Raw genomic sequence first — 15,452 nt, 5'->3', positions numbered from 1 at the left:
CGGGTTTGAAGATTTCAACAGGTGTCTCCCTGGTGGATTGCTTTGAGGTTGCTTTAGAAAAGGAAGGCAGTAGCCTTGGGCTATTATTTCTAGAGCCCAAACATCTGAAGTAATGGCTCGCCATTCTTGCAGTTGCTGCGACAGCCTGCCTCCTACAGGTGTTTTGTGGTGCAAGTCCTCAAAGTGGTTTTGTGGCGGATGTTGCAGCCGCTGATGGCAAAGAGGCTGCAGCTGGAGCTGGCTTAGCACATTTTCCTTGTCCACCACGAGTGGCCTTTCTTTGGCCCCTTTAACTGGCCATTTCTCTCGTCTTCCCATAAGAGGTGTAATAACGATAGGATCATGCCCTCCATGATTGCCCTCGCGCACGAAAAGGCTGAGGTTGCCTAATAGCAGCTCCTAAAGATTTGGACGCTGCTTTTGAGGTCTGCAACCTCTCAAGGCTCTCATCAGCTTTGTTGCCAAAAGGGTGAGACCCGTCAAAAGGCATGTTCAGAAGGCGGTTCTGTACATCCGGTGCAAAACCCGACTTCCGTAACCACGCAAACCTGCGCATTACTGTGCTAGTGCCCATGGACCTGCTTACACTATCAGCCGTGTCCAATCCAGATTGAAGGGATTCCTGCATGGCTTCCTTTCCATCTCTAACGATGGCTAGGAAACCTTCCCTTTCTTCCCCTTCTGGTATGTGCTCCCCCGCCATTGCGATGCACTCCCACAGTGTGTACGAAAATTTTGCCAAGGCACAGGTGGAGTTGGCAGATTTTAATGCCATGCTCCCGGCTGAAAATACCTTCCGTGCCCAACCATCCCCACGCTTATCATCCCTGTCTGGAGGGATAGACGGGTACGCAAGTTTGTTGGAATCTGTGGCTACCTGTATAACCAGACTCTCGGGAGTTGGATGTTTTGACAGATAGCCGAGGTCGCTACTGGCTGGGGGGTATTTTTCTGTGAGGGACTTATTTACCGGAGGAATAGAATCCGGAGTTTGCCAATTCTTGGCCACCCTGTTTTGTAAGGCTACATGAAAAGGTAGTACTGGGTCTTCAGTGGGACCATGGTCCAATATGTCTGTTAAATTGTCTTGGACTGCGGATTCCAGTGAACATATAAACAAGTGTCCCTGCGGGGGGATAAGTTCACTGGATAAGTTTATATGTTCACTGGAATCCGCACCAAATGTTAGTATGGCTATTTATTCATTTCTATATGTTTTCCTCTATCATTGACATTGAGATGTAAGTACATTCTTCTACCTACCATCAATGGGTTGTCTATAAGGCCCCCCCAATATGTAAAATTGGTATTCTAGGGCTGTTCATCTCACTAACATGTATCTAATTGCCAAACAAGGTTACCTGAAACAGCTGCACCAATAGATGCATTGGGATTATCCTAGACTTGTAATTCCTTTAATCAATGTACTATACAATGAAAATCGGTCATTATTATGTTGCAATGAGTTATTTTTAGCTATTCTTCATTGATTAAATTAGTTGATTGAATCGCTTGTTCAATTTCCTCTCAACAGTCCGTTCAGGCCTTGGAAGAAGAGGATCTATTCCTCGAAACACGTCGCCACAGAAACCTATTTTGTTTGCTTCTGCCTGTACATCTTTGTATTTTTTAATTCAAAAATATTCAAAAACTTATATTTTTCTAAAAACGTCTGTGCTGTGTTTTGTAATTTTTTTCTTTCTTTCTATGTATCTAACAATTTCTATATACGGTTTCCTAACATTTAAGTAATTGGCTTTCACCAACATTTTGACAGTGAGCAGGGGACGGGATAATTCCTAGGTTGAATCGTCTCTTCTTGTCTTATGTAGGGGTCTTGTGCCAGAACCTTAGTTCCTACCCCGCACCTAAAGTGTAAATTCATTTTTATTCAAAGTAACCTACATGCTTTTCTACATTTAACCCTAAAGATGTGCACCGTTGTTTCTTTTCGCAGTAAGTGATAAGTACAAACTTCTGTTTCAAAATGATGTTATTGACTCCAGTTCATGGCAAATATCACAAAAGGAGCAATTGCCAACTGCGTGGCCAACAGTTTCACCCGTCCGTGCTTTGTCAAGGCAGTTTAGTCAAATATTATAACTGTACAATATTTTGGAGTCCTACATTTCCATACATTTCTGTAGTATCACGTAAATTATACGAGGTCCAAAAGGATAGCCTAGTATGGCATGTATGGGTCACATGCATGGTATATATGGATGTTTGAGCTGAACTTGGTTGTCCATGGAGTGTGAAGAACTAAAACTAAAAACTGCCAATGGTCTGGCATTGGGGGGCAGGGATAGGGAGGGGTGTCAGATTTTCAGATCCTGGTTGGATGGCAATGTGCATCCTGCATGCTGTTCAATATGACCTGAGAGTCCTGTCTCGCTTCGGCACTCCGGTGTGGAGTTTAGTTATCTTTTGATAGCCAGGGTACTCGTTTATAGGTCTCCAAAAAACCCAAGAGAGTTGTTTGTTATAGCATTTTTTTCCTGGTCTGATTGATAACGTTTTCATTTATAGCCCTAAGGACAATTTTTGAAGGCCTGCTCAAGTAGTTTCATTTCTTGCCAGTTGCACAATGTTTTTTAGTGCACACAACTGACCTCTTAGGTCCTTTTTGTCCTTGCACCCTATTGTCAGGCATACTATCCCATGTCCAGGGAGGTTTTAGGCTAGGGATTGCCACAAATCAATCCGACGATGAAATTGGATCTCATTTGTCGGAAGTATGTGTCGTTATGTTCCCAAAGTCTGTATTTAGCACATGTGGACACGCAAACTGCCTTTGATACCGTTCCAAGGGATCTTTTATGGCTAGTTCTCGATGAGTCAGGTATTTCCCCTTCCCTTGGCAATACCATCAAGTCGTTATATTGTGATAACACTGCTCGGATTTGCTGGAGGACGACTGGAGAGGCCAGTGATCCATTCACCATAGGCATCAGGGTTAGACAGAGATGGGTTTTAGCTCCTTTGTTGTTTTTATTTATTAATATCTTAGTCCGTACATTTGAGGTAGCTGCGACGGATGCCCCAAGCCTGGGTGGCTATATGTGGAGTCTCCCGTTTGCAGACGATGCAGTTTTGTTGTCAAACCTACGGGAAGGCTACAGAAACAGCTAGACGTTTTTGAAAAGCTGTGTTCTGCGAAAGGTCTGCAGATCAATTATTCTAAAACAAAGATTATGCAATGTGATCAGCCCGGGTCTAGACCTCGAACGGGATTGAGATTCCATTTAAATAACCAGTGGTTGGAGGCTGTGGAATCCTACAGCTATTTGGGCGTTATTTTTCCTAATAAATTAAAATGGCATAGCTAAGTTGAAAAGTTTTCGTTAAGCCAGTGTAGGCTAATCCTGAATCTTGTAAATCAATGGCGGGTGAGGCTCTCTCCATATCCCTGAAGATAAATCGGGCCAACGTAATAACGGCGGTAATGTATGGAGCCAATTTGTGGGGTTATGGTGATTGTGCCTCCATACAGACCGCAGAGAACAGATTTTTGAAAACCCTTCTTAGACTCCTGTCGAGTGCTCCATCCACACCGGTAGCATGTGAGTTTGGCATTATAGAAATTAAATATGCTATTATGTTGCAACCCGTTTTCTACTGGCTACGAATAGGGAATTCTGAAGCACTTACACAATTATGGGAGGGCCTAACGGAGGTACTTCAGATCCCAGGTGGTAGGAAACTACTGTGGTTCAGGCACGTTAGAATCATGCTAAACCATCTGGGGCTTGGGGATTGCTTAAATACTGTCACTTTTTGCTAATTGATCTATGTTTTTTTTAGTGCACCCAACTGACCTCTTGGGTCCCTTTTTCCCCTTGTACCCTATTGTCAGATGTTTTTTCAGTTTTTCCCTATAAAGCAGTGGACATGATGGTTCTCATAACATTTGGAAATGTTGTCCTTAAAGAAAAGAGAAAAAAGAGGGGACAGAGAATAAATCAACGTTCTCCTCTAAAGTTAATGTGCTAGAAATATGTGAGAGTTCATAATTCAATTGTTCTACAGTCCTAGGTCTCTATATAAGGCTGTTGCCAGAATTGTTCATCAACATGTTTAAAACCGAAGCGGTTTCCCTGATCAAGTTGCAGCCCAAAAAGACACTCCCCAGGAAAATATGATTGCTCTCGGTAGGAGCAAAAATCTTAAACCATCTACACATATCCAACAGAGATTGAGTAACATATATATAATCTAGCGTAGAGGTAGATGTGTCCCTTTTCCATGTGTGTTTGGGGACATTATCATTTGAACATGTCAGATTTAGACAGTGGAATTCCCATTCAAACATAAGATTACGCCATCTTCGAGTCCTAGCAGTTTGGTTGGGGTCCACACTCTAGTTATTGTGGGCTGGTCGACTTATGATTTTACCATAATGACAATTTAGGTCGCTCACATATAATCACATTCTCTGATTTACCACTGCTGAACAATTCCACAAGTAGCTCTGCAACACAATTGACCAAATCAATATATTTTAGGAAGCTTGGTGATTCCAATATAGATTAATGATGAGGAAATCCCCATCAGAACCATGTTTGTCTAGTGTTCTTGTTAATGCCACCGCAAGAACCCCTGGATGAGATGTAATCAATTGGTTACTAACCATACCTAGTTCGTTCTTAACAGCAGTAATTAAGCCCGCATATCAGCACCACCTGCCCCCTGTAGTGCAGGTTGAATAAATGTTTCATATCTATCAATTAATGGAGCCTCCTTTAACCAGACCTCCTGTAAGGTAATGATTTGAAATTGATTATGGGTTCTAGGTCCTTTCCAGCACTAAGCAGATGACTATGGCCTTGCACATTCCACAAGACTATATGTATAGTAAATTCCTATGCTTGATACCTAATCCCACCCTCAGTTCTATCTGCAACTAGGAACTTTGGGACCCATTACCAGTCTGCCGTGCAAGGGAGTTTATTAGCTGTACCATCCTCTACAAATGTCATTCTGCAGGGGCCCTCTACGATTGATACCCTCCCTGGGTTCTCTCCCTGCCTTGGAGGCACCCATATCTGATGGTTTCTGGAATGTAAACATATCATAGCCCATGTGTGTCACTTAAGCGCTTTGAAACACATTGTGTATAGGCGCTATATAAATAAACTATCAAATCAAATCATTGTTAGAAGGGCTTTTATTTCAAAGAGCAGCAAATACAACACCAATTTAGATCCAATGAGTAACACTACAAGGTCAGTCCTTTTGGGGTCAGGAAACTATCAATGCTAAGTCACTAGAATATACATTTCTGATGGAAGGGATGTTTGAGAAAAGATCCAAGACATTTGACCTATTGAAAACTATATTGAAATTTGCTGTCAAAATAAATTCCAGGCCCAAAATGCGGTAAACACCCTTGTGATTCATGGCTTCAGAGGCCCCAAAGTTGTGCAGATTGTTCCTGTTCCATACATCCTGAGCACATTATCTTTGCCGGTTGCTAGCCAGCTGACATTGAGAAGGGACCAAAGTTTTATGTACAACTAACGGTTTAGATAGAATTTCCACTAAATCCAGGCCTTCATACTACTGGTCTGAGGTGTCATTCTGAACTGTAATGGGTGGCGAAATAGACATCTGGTTAGCCACAACTTCATCCTCATGAGTAGAGCTTTCCTATGTCCAACAGAGAATCTTGGAAGTCGATTCTTTTAAAAAAAGGTAAAGAGAAATCCTGTGTCTCCGTTAATGATGGGGATCTGTTTAGTTTAGTTTAGTTTGTTTATTTATAAAGCGCAACCAAACCCTCAGGTAACTGGGCGCATAATCATGTGTACAGCAGAGTTACATATCGTTACACGAACATCATAAATACAACAGACAGAGCGTACATTAGTTCAGGCTATGAAAGTTTACATACAGGAGTAGAATATACTGAGAACAGAATGTACAGAGGGCAAGTTACAGTGGCAGGTGCGGACCGGGTTACAGGTTGGTCCTAAAATGCTATGGCTAGAGTAAACATTGCTATAAGTCGAGCGCGGCAGCTAGCCAGTCATGTCGGTGAAATTCTGGGTGTTCAGGCTAGTAGCCATGATTTTACCATGGTTCTGAATGGCCAGAATACGGTTTCCAATCTAATTGTAGTGGGGAGGGTGTTCCAACATTGTGCTGCGAGCACTGGAAAGCTGGAGCCTCCTGCAGTTTTTAGGTTATACTTGGGGATCTTTAGTTGGTGCAGGTAAGGTGTTCTAGTGGGTCTAATGGGGCAGTTTCTAGAGAATTTGTCAGAAAGATAGCGTGGGGCAGTAAGTGATAGGCACTGGTGGGTGATGACTAGTGTTCTTAGCTTGATTCTATCACGGATCGGGAGCCAGTGGACTTCTTTTCTAACCGTGGATATGTGTGCCTTGCACGGGAGGTTGAGGGCACATCTTAATGCATTATTTTGCAGGATCTGGAGTTTGTTCAGGTTGTTAGAGGTCATGGCTAGGTAGAGTGTGTTGCAATAGTCTAATTTAGACAATATCAGCGCTCTCGATAGGGTGAGGCAGCTGGGGGTGGAGAGGAAAGGCCTACAGGCATTGATCAATTTATTGGTGTATGAGGTAGCTGAAATGGTCGAGTTTATTTGTTTCTTTAGTGATAAGGTAGAGTCGAGGTATACACCTAATGTTTTAACCTCCTTGGAGACTTTTATGATGTTGCCATCAATGGTAAAGGATTAGTATTTTTGGTCTAGTTTCTTGAGGCGAGCCTGGGAGCCTACGATAAGTTTTGTACCTTCTTTGTTTTTGATTTATTGGAGTGCACTGGATCTGATCTTGGACACTGCCATCCACAGGATAGGAGTTTGTGAGCTGGTTTAGCAAATTTTACAAGAATTTCCTTGAGCCATGTTTTCCTTTGGAGTTAGTGCACTTCATGTTTTAGCTTTGAGGGGAGCCCCTATGGGCGGCTGGTAGACTTAAATACAGGTCGCCACTTCGTTACCCAGCTCTACCTTATCATTCGTTTCAAGGCTCATAGACCCTCGAATCAGTACATCATCCAAATGCGACCTGATCAAAGATGTATTTGGAGACAGACGAAACTCAGTTGTACGGTAGGTCCTTTCCACATGGAGAATTTCCTGCAATTCACTTGCAGAAAATTGATCCAATGTCAGAATGCAAAAACATTTTCAGGTGTCACAAACGAAATTTGCCTAGAGTTCAACATTTGCTGAAAGAAAACCAATATGGCAGAAATTCCACAATTGAGACCGCGACAAAAAGGACTATCTATATGTTTAACGTAACATTAACTGCCCAGCAAATGATAAAAAGGTCAAGCACAAACAGTCCACAGTAACTGCTGCTTAAAAATTCTGGGCACATCTGAAGTTTAACTAGGCTAACTGATCTTCAGTTAAAAAGGGGACTGTCCATCAGCTTTGTAACTAACAGTGGTGAGTCGCAGAGAGCACAACCCCAAAAGAAATTTGACTTAGAGAAGACAATTGGTTGATTGAATAATATATCACACTTCTAAAGCACGCTAATTCTTTAGAAGGTCTCCCATCATCCAACTCTGCTGTAAGAGAAACTCATTATATAAAGGAACACTTTCTCTAGTCTAGAACAACCTTTTTCAACAACATTCATCCTAAAAACATACTTCAAACGCAACCAGTTGGGTCAGCTGAATTTCAGAACAGATTTATTGCACATACTGGCCCAACAGTGTATAGCAAGAGCAAGCAAATTCCTCTCAAGAGGGTGTGCAGAGGGCGGTTGGAGTGATTCCATTGTAAAAAAAAAAGAAAGAAAAAAAAACAAGCCATAGGTTTTACAGGCAGTTCTGAAGGGTTCTTTTTTACATTTTTCAGGACTTCCAGATCTGCAACAGTGCACTGTATGAATATCATATCCCTGTTAAAGCATAGGCACACGAGAAAGTTGGCTCCCCCATAGCAACACTGATCTATACATGCGCATATATATTTATTACATTTGTATAGCGCACAGCAACCCATGTGCATCGAGGCGCTGTTACTTGCGGGGAGCTTAGTTACAGGGTAGGTATAGCTGGGAAATGCATATATACATACGTTTGTACATTGATACATTAAAGTACATAATCGATTTATAAGTACATTTCAACTTATCAGCAGGTGATTATGGTGTGTATCAGGTGAAGAGAGCCGTTTTCATGGATTTTCGGTAAGCCATGAGCGATGGAACGCCCTGAATGAAAGGGGGTAGGGCACTCCAGTCTAAGGGAGCGAAGTAAGGGAAAGCTGGCGCCACCTATATATACATGTGCCACATAGCCGAAGCAGTAACTGGTACAGTATGTGAGCCACTATTTACCTTACTGGAAAAATGTCAATGCTTGGAGAAATGATATGTTAGTGATACTGTGCCAGCCAGGGCATGTATTGTGCATCAAAATGTGTGTGCCATTTGATATAAAACATTTAATCAACATATGATCTGCTACTGCTTAGCTATCACTCAACGCCATTATTAACCTTTACCGTGTGTTTCAGCCCATCGTTCACACCATGACTGATCTCATTCACCAATGTGTGAATAATTCACTTGGTTGAGAAGTAATATTTGTATATCATGTATATCCTGTACCCCCATGACCATGTTATAGTACCTGGTCTGTATTTTATGGCAGCGCTGCTGTTTGAGGCTTTTGAATGGTCAACTCCAAGAAGCAAGACTGGGGAAAGTAGGCAAGGACAAAGAAATAGTGGCATTTCCTGGAAGACCATATGTTGTGAACAACCATAAACCGCTACTTCGTTGATTTTGACAAGGGAAACTGTGCTCAAGTAACCAGCATGCTGGACTGTCCCAACGAGTCCTGCATGCAACCTACATGCTACCCTAGCACGCAACTCTTCCCATTTTCTCTCCGCTACAAGTGAATCAAATTGACAATGTATATACCTTGCAGTGATGGGAAGCGCCAACACATCATCGCCAATGCCCTCCACATCCACAACTATGGCTAGCTCATACTTTTTCACGCGATTAGGGCACAGCGTCACCTGGAGAAATAGGAAATAAATTAATGTAATACTCTGAAACATTGTTTCATTTTTATTTAAAAAAAACAGCTGTACAACACACACACATACACCCTGCATTTGCTGAAGTTCACAGATGAGTGTTACGTATAAGAAAGAGATATTAGAAAGATCCTTGGTAGATACCTAATTTCCACGATTCTCTTTGGCTAGGAGGGGAGAGAAAGTAACTTCCAGGAGAGTGATAGCTACAGCATCTAGGTAATCTCTCATTGTTGGAGGGAATGGGGCACAGTGCTAAGAACCTAGTGGAGTTTGACTTGGTTCTACAACCTAATAGCCCATAGGAAGAGTCTTTGCACCTTGGGCTGCCCAGTACATGACACTGTTCGTATGCCTCCCTCTCTCCGTCGCTCTTTCTATAAATATACAAGTCTCCAACAAATGGTTTAAGCATAGGTCCCTCTCCTCTTCCATCCATGCTCAATACCAATCATCAGAGCAGAGGTTGGCAATAAAGAATTAGGCAAAGGAAACTCAGACCCTCATTTACTATTCTCTGGCTCCTAAACCCCCAGTGTCCCAAAATAACAACCCATTAGCCATCTATCCTTAACAACGGCACCTTGAGGTCTTGAAAATTCAGGATCTCTGATAAGGTGGTTGGTGGGGTATTCCAGAAAACTTGTTTTATGCGTGGACAGTTGGTCCTAGAGCTGTACTGGAAAAGTGGGGACCAGGCAGGAGATACCATGGGGAGGAGGGAGGAACCAAAGCACTTCATGGATCTTTATAACAGAGAAAGCATCACAAGAGGGTGAAGGGGCAATGAGGCAAGTTATTCACAGATTGTATCCTCTACTTTAGTGCTTGTGTAGTGCAGTGTGCAGGACAAAGGTCTCGGGAGGATAGCTCAGGGGCAGCGTGCTCGCCTTGGAAGCAAGACGTCAACACAGGTTCGATCCCCATGTCCGCACTTAGAAACCTCTGGGTAGTAAGCGCGTTATAAATAACCTATCATATCAAAGACAGTACACAAGGGAGCCTCAACACCTCTTACAAATTCTCTCCTGAATCTGGAATGGAAAGGCAGCTCATTATCCAGTGGACATCTGTAGGACACACCAGGCCACCTTACTAGATGCAAAACCGATCAACTGATGAAGAGTATTCACCCACTTTCTGCACACTTGAATTTGAAATAAAATAGCCTCAAATTAAACCGTGCTTCTCTGGTTCACTTGGTGTAACCTGAACCTGCTGTAGCCCTTCCTTCCAATCGTCCTGGGGACTCCAAAAACGATGACCCCACCCAGAGCCTAATGGGACCCACTAGACTCAAGAAGACCTGCATTTTGAGCCATCAACCACCGTGCTGCGACCTTGCGGGGTTGCAATACCCCAATACCCTGGGACCTCGAGCCATTGTGTGGTGCACGCTATTCCAAATCTCGCTGAAACTTTGTGGGAATCCTGCTGGATATCCAGAGACACGAATCAAGTCTGAACAAGTCCCCTCATCAGAGTGCTGGACCTTTGTAACAGTGAGAATCCGACCAATGATATTCTGTCTTATACTGTGCTCCTGAAAAGGTGCCCAATCCAGAGAGCCGCATTGGGAAACCTAGAGCCTTCCCCATTGATCCCTGCTGAAAAGGTTATTTCCAAGGTCCTGTTTTTAGTCACCACACCAAGGAATACACCGACTGGGTTTTTGGCTGCAGATGCTGAAGTCCTCCTGCTGCAAAATCCTCTGTGCTGAGGTTTTGTGCTGGCTTGGGTATTTACTCACCTTAAGTCTCTTTTGATTCCTGTGTAGTTTTGGGGTATTTTCTGTGATTGGGACGCCTCTCCTCCAGTTCACCCAGGCTCACTGATGGAATCCTCATAGGGTGTTTTCTTTCAAGCCCCTGGACCCTCAACTAACTCTGAAGTAAAATACTCACCTGTTCGAACATTATTCCTACTTAAGAACCGAATCCTGAAATTGCCTGTTGGACACTAGGCCCTATTGACCCCCCTTCTGCCACTGAGAACACTCCTGCTCCAAGAATAAGGGAAAGATTTAAAGGATTGGGCCATTTGCTTAGAAAAGAGAATAAGTGTTTAAAAGTTACTTACTGGAAAAAGAGTTGGTTGATAACTAACTCAGAGTGAACAGTTGCAAAGGTTCTTACTCACCTTGAATGTGTGTTGCACTATTTTGAAAAGTATTTGTAACATATTTCTTTCCTTAGAAGCTGTTTTGCCATTCTAACAGAAAGTAGATGTAAGGGTATACTACTCACCTGTGATTTGGTTGTGCCTCCTCCCAAAAGTAATGTTGTTGGTTTCACTCTATTATTCCTGTTAGAATAATTGTATGAGTGTCCCCCAACTGGGTCTTGCTTCCCCTGACTTGCTGTTAGCCTCTCCAGAATAAGTCTGCTTTAGGTTTTATCTACCTAAAATAACTGAGTCATTCATAAAGTGCAACATTGGGTTTTGCTTTCCCTGATCTGTTTTAGAAAGATACAAAACCCGTCTTATGTTTATACCTGCCACAAGTTGCTGGTAGCTCCTTGAAAAAGTATATTAGGTTTACTTATCTAGAGTTAGCTGTGTGCCATTGTCAATTATTCTGGTGATGGGAAATAAGACAACACTCTCTGAACATTTCAACGTATATATTTTATTGTCTTAACTTCACCAATCTGCCCAACCTCGGCAGTGAAATATCTTGGCCTTGTTACTTTTACACTATTAATGAAACAACAGTTCCCCAACCAGTGCGGATCTTTATGCTGAGTAAAGAAACTGTCCTGGAATCCTTAACTTGGTTAGTTGAGCTTTTGTCCCTTTTACAAGTTTTCCCAGGTTTGGAAATCTTTTCTTTCTTCTTCTCTTTTCCTGGCTCTTGAAATCCTTAATATCCTCACTACGTTAATAGCGTCTCTCCCCTGCCGGTCAGTTCCCCAGGGGCTTTCAGGTATTGATATTAGTTCTTATCCCACTGTGTACCTTCCACGTTGGCTCAGAACGATTTCATACTGTGCATGTTTCAGTTTTCGTTCAGTGCGGCACTTGGTTTTTATAAAAATTGTTGGCGTCCGCGACGGACACGTCCTGGGGTGGCTTCCTTTGTAGCTCTTATGGGGCTTTCGCTTCAGCGATTATTTTTCAACAGCCGTTGGCGTCTGCGAGTGAGGCCACACCCCCCCTGACACATCAGGAGGCGGCCTGGTGCAGAGGGGAACGGCACGCCCCCTCAGCTGTTCCTCTCTGGCGGTTGCTGATGTGTTGTCTCTGTCACAGGTCCTGCAGCGTTTCCACTGTTCGGGGGACACTTATAGGCCTCATAGAAATACAGTGACAGCTCTCACTCTCTCTCCCTCTGATGATTTCGTAACAAACTTCTCGTCCTCGCCAGGACATACGGACGTCTGGGCAAACAGTCTCTCACAGTCAGTCTCTCTCTCTCTCTCTCTCTCTCTCTCTCTCTCTCTCTCTCTCTCTCTCTCTCTCTCTTAGCCAAACGTGGCTAATTAAACAGTTTTTTAAACACCCTCAGGTTAACCGAACTCTTCATTAGCTTATGGCTTCCTATAACTTTAGAAGACCTCTTTATTCAGTAGGCCCACTCGTAACGGCCATCCTCCTCCATCCCCGCTGATGCCTGCCCACAAACACACACTGGAATTAGAATAAGACACCCTCACAGCTGATTACACAGTTACTGTTTGTTGAATGACCTGTCCATCAACCCCCTAGTGCCCACCTCTCTGACATCATCCTTTTACCCTTTCATTGCTGTGATGCCTGGTATTACAGGACAACTCCTCCTGAAACTGCATCTCCGGATTAACCCTTTCACAGCCATACAAAAATAAGTTACAAGAGTTACTGCTTATCTCAATCTGTGTTTCACTGATCTCAGAAGCACCTGTAATTGAATATTACATCCTTAAGTTTTACTCACCTAGTATAACTGTGTGTTATCACAGAAGCAGTTAGTTTTTTTTTTTTACTGTACCTAGAATAAGTGTTCTACTATTCACAAAACGTATATGGTCCAGTTGACTGATTATGCGATTTGTTGCTGAGCGTCACCATACACCTGATAGGGTCTACTACCCTTTAATTACTGAATGTAATCTGAAAGCAACCATTGGTTTTTACTCCCCAAGAATAGGTGCAACCTATACTGAATGTGTATGAAAAAAGGATTGACTTCCCTAGTACTACTGTTAGGTGTTCCAAAAAAGGTTATTTGCTTTGGTCTGTGTACCTTCAAGCATAGTGTTGTGTTTTTATAGTTGTGGCTATATATAAAGTGATCGTACTTATTTCCCACCAAGATTTATCTGGGTCTACTTGTATTGAAATAAACCTTTATCTTTACAATAGTGTTAAAGTCTTTCTTTGGACCATTTGTATTACAATTGTATTTGTACTGATTATACAGCCCTCTCTCCCTCCTAAGAGAAGCCTGGCTGCTCTGTCTACACTACCAACAATCTCAGGTGGTACAGCATTATACTTAGAGTGGAGTCTTGCACTGTCTCAGTTGAATGGTTTTGATGTATTTGGGTAAAACTTCAGAACAACTGGGATACTCTGGCGGTTTTGCTGTCCGCTTCTTAACAGCTGCAAACAAATAAACCAGATTCTGCTAATCGTGTAAGCTAAGTTTGGATTCATTTGCAGTTCTGGCAATGCTCTTCAATTGTGCTAAAGCAAACTTCTAACATTTATTGTTGAAAGGGTGCAGGGCTGCACTGTTAGGGTGGCATGAGGTCCTTTGACATCCCTCCAATGCACAACCTAGAAAATAGCCTACCAGGATCTCCCTGCAGGAGTGTGTACCATTGAGGACAGTATTGAGTAAGAAGTGTGCATGATCTCCGAAGAGGAGAACGGGACCGAAGGAGATGGAAGTGTGTATGCTATGGATCCTCGAAGACGGGTGGTACAATTTGTCTATGGAGACTACTTGAAAACTGGCGACCCAGCTTGCATAGTTTTACTTTGGGATTGTTAGTTTGAGGCCCATAAAGGTAGAATACATGAGACTTCAATTGTTAGTGTTCATTGTTGAATCCTTCGAGTCTGAGAACAGGCTAAACACATTTGCCATCTTTCCTCTTCTGTGCCTTGTTAAATGATTTCTAAAAGTAACATTTGACAACATCAAGCAGGCAACATCGGGTGGAACGTCCACCCCTGGTTTCCCTCAGCCAGGCTCAGACCACTCTTTACTTTACAGCTACTATAGGCACTCCTCAGCGGGGTGCAAGCCTTGTTTTCACTTTGCTGCCACTTGTTTCACAGATCTCCCTCAGCCCAGGCTCGGACCTGTCAAGGGCCTTTAAAATCTCATGTAGGTCTCCCTCTGCCGGGCTCGGACTTCCTCGATTGAAGTCTTTCGATTGTACATGGGATTTTGCTTGACCCACACCTGACCACTTGGATCCCTTTTTACAGTTCATTTCCACTTTCACATTCACTTTAAATTACCCTCAGTAATATTCTTATGAGAGACCTTCGACTGGACATGCACGGGTGCCGGACCACTCTGATATAAGGAGCTCCCTCTGTGTACAGTTCAAAACATGTCTTTCCAACACTTTCACGGGTCGCAACCTTCTTGTGACACAGACCGGTATCACACAGTTTCTTCCGACTCACCGACTGTATTGAAGGCTTGGTCTGCAGCCTCGTAGCGTGGAGCCAAGGAAGATACTCCAGTGGCTGCAGCTCTTCTCTGGCTGTGTTAGCCGTGCAGGGGTGCTCTAGACATCGGGCATAGTCTATGTAACAATTCCTGGTTTCCCACTTTGGCCAGACTTGCGCTACTTGCCACGCTCTCTGAGACTTATGATCAGCCGGGATATGGGGCAAGGCCTCCACCCTCCTTGCACCCCGTCTTGGTTCTGCTGTCTCTCTCTGGGCTCAGCTGCTGCCTGGGAAACCTTGCTCCACCGTGTGCTCTGCCTCGCTCCTGCTCCCTGAGTGCTTGGGTTTGAGTTAGGGATCCTCTGCCGGTCTCAGCCATGCAGCCTCTCTCCTGGCTTCCCAAGAGCAATGGATTTCTCTCTCCTTGCAGGCTCCTTTTAAGCACCTGTGTGATGTTAACAGGCTGTAGGTGTGTGGTTAGGATTGGGCCTGCTTGACTCTGCCTGGGCTTGTTAGTGGGAAAAAATAGCGGTCGTCCATAGGAGTCAATGTCCCAAGGATTCCCATGGGTAATCCTCATTGCTCCCGGTTTGTTCTTCCTCGTCTCATTCATGCCAGCAGGGTAGGAAGGGTGAGGATTATGGGATTTGTAGTGGTTTGTATAAAGGGGTTGAAAATGAGCTTGAAAGGGTTCCAAATAGAAAAAACCTTTCGGATAATGTTTCTTAGGGTTCTGACTTGGAGTGGGGAATAGTGAGTGGGGGAACTTCCTATGGATATGTGTGGAAACGGTTCTGCA

General features: G+C 43.4%; 1 protein-coding gene across 1 annotated transcript in view; it reads right to left on the bottom strand.

Annotated features, from left to right (window-relative positions):
- Positions 1-15,452, bottom strand: part of HYDIN (HYDIN axonemal central pair apparatus protein) — a 3,273,799-nt gene that overhangs the window by 2,469,378 nt on the left and 788,969 nt on the right. The window contains exon 15 of the mRNA XM_069654775.1: positions 8,919-9,019. Coding sequence (XP_069510876.1) covers positions 8,919-9,019 — 101 coding nt within the window. The remainder of the gene's footprint in view (positions 1-8,918; positions 9,020-15,452) is intronic.

Source organism: Ambystoma mexicanum, chromosome 1p, assembly GCF_040938575.1.
Source record: "Ambystoma mexicanum isolate Mex_15411 chromosome 1p, UKY_AmexF1_1, whole genome shotgun sequence".
NCBI lineage: Eukaryota > Metazoa > Chordata > Amphibia > Caudata > Ambystomatidae > Ambystoma > Ambystoma mexicanum.
This window is presented reverse-complemented; position numbering and strand designations above follow the sequence as displayed.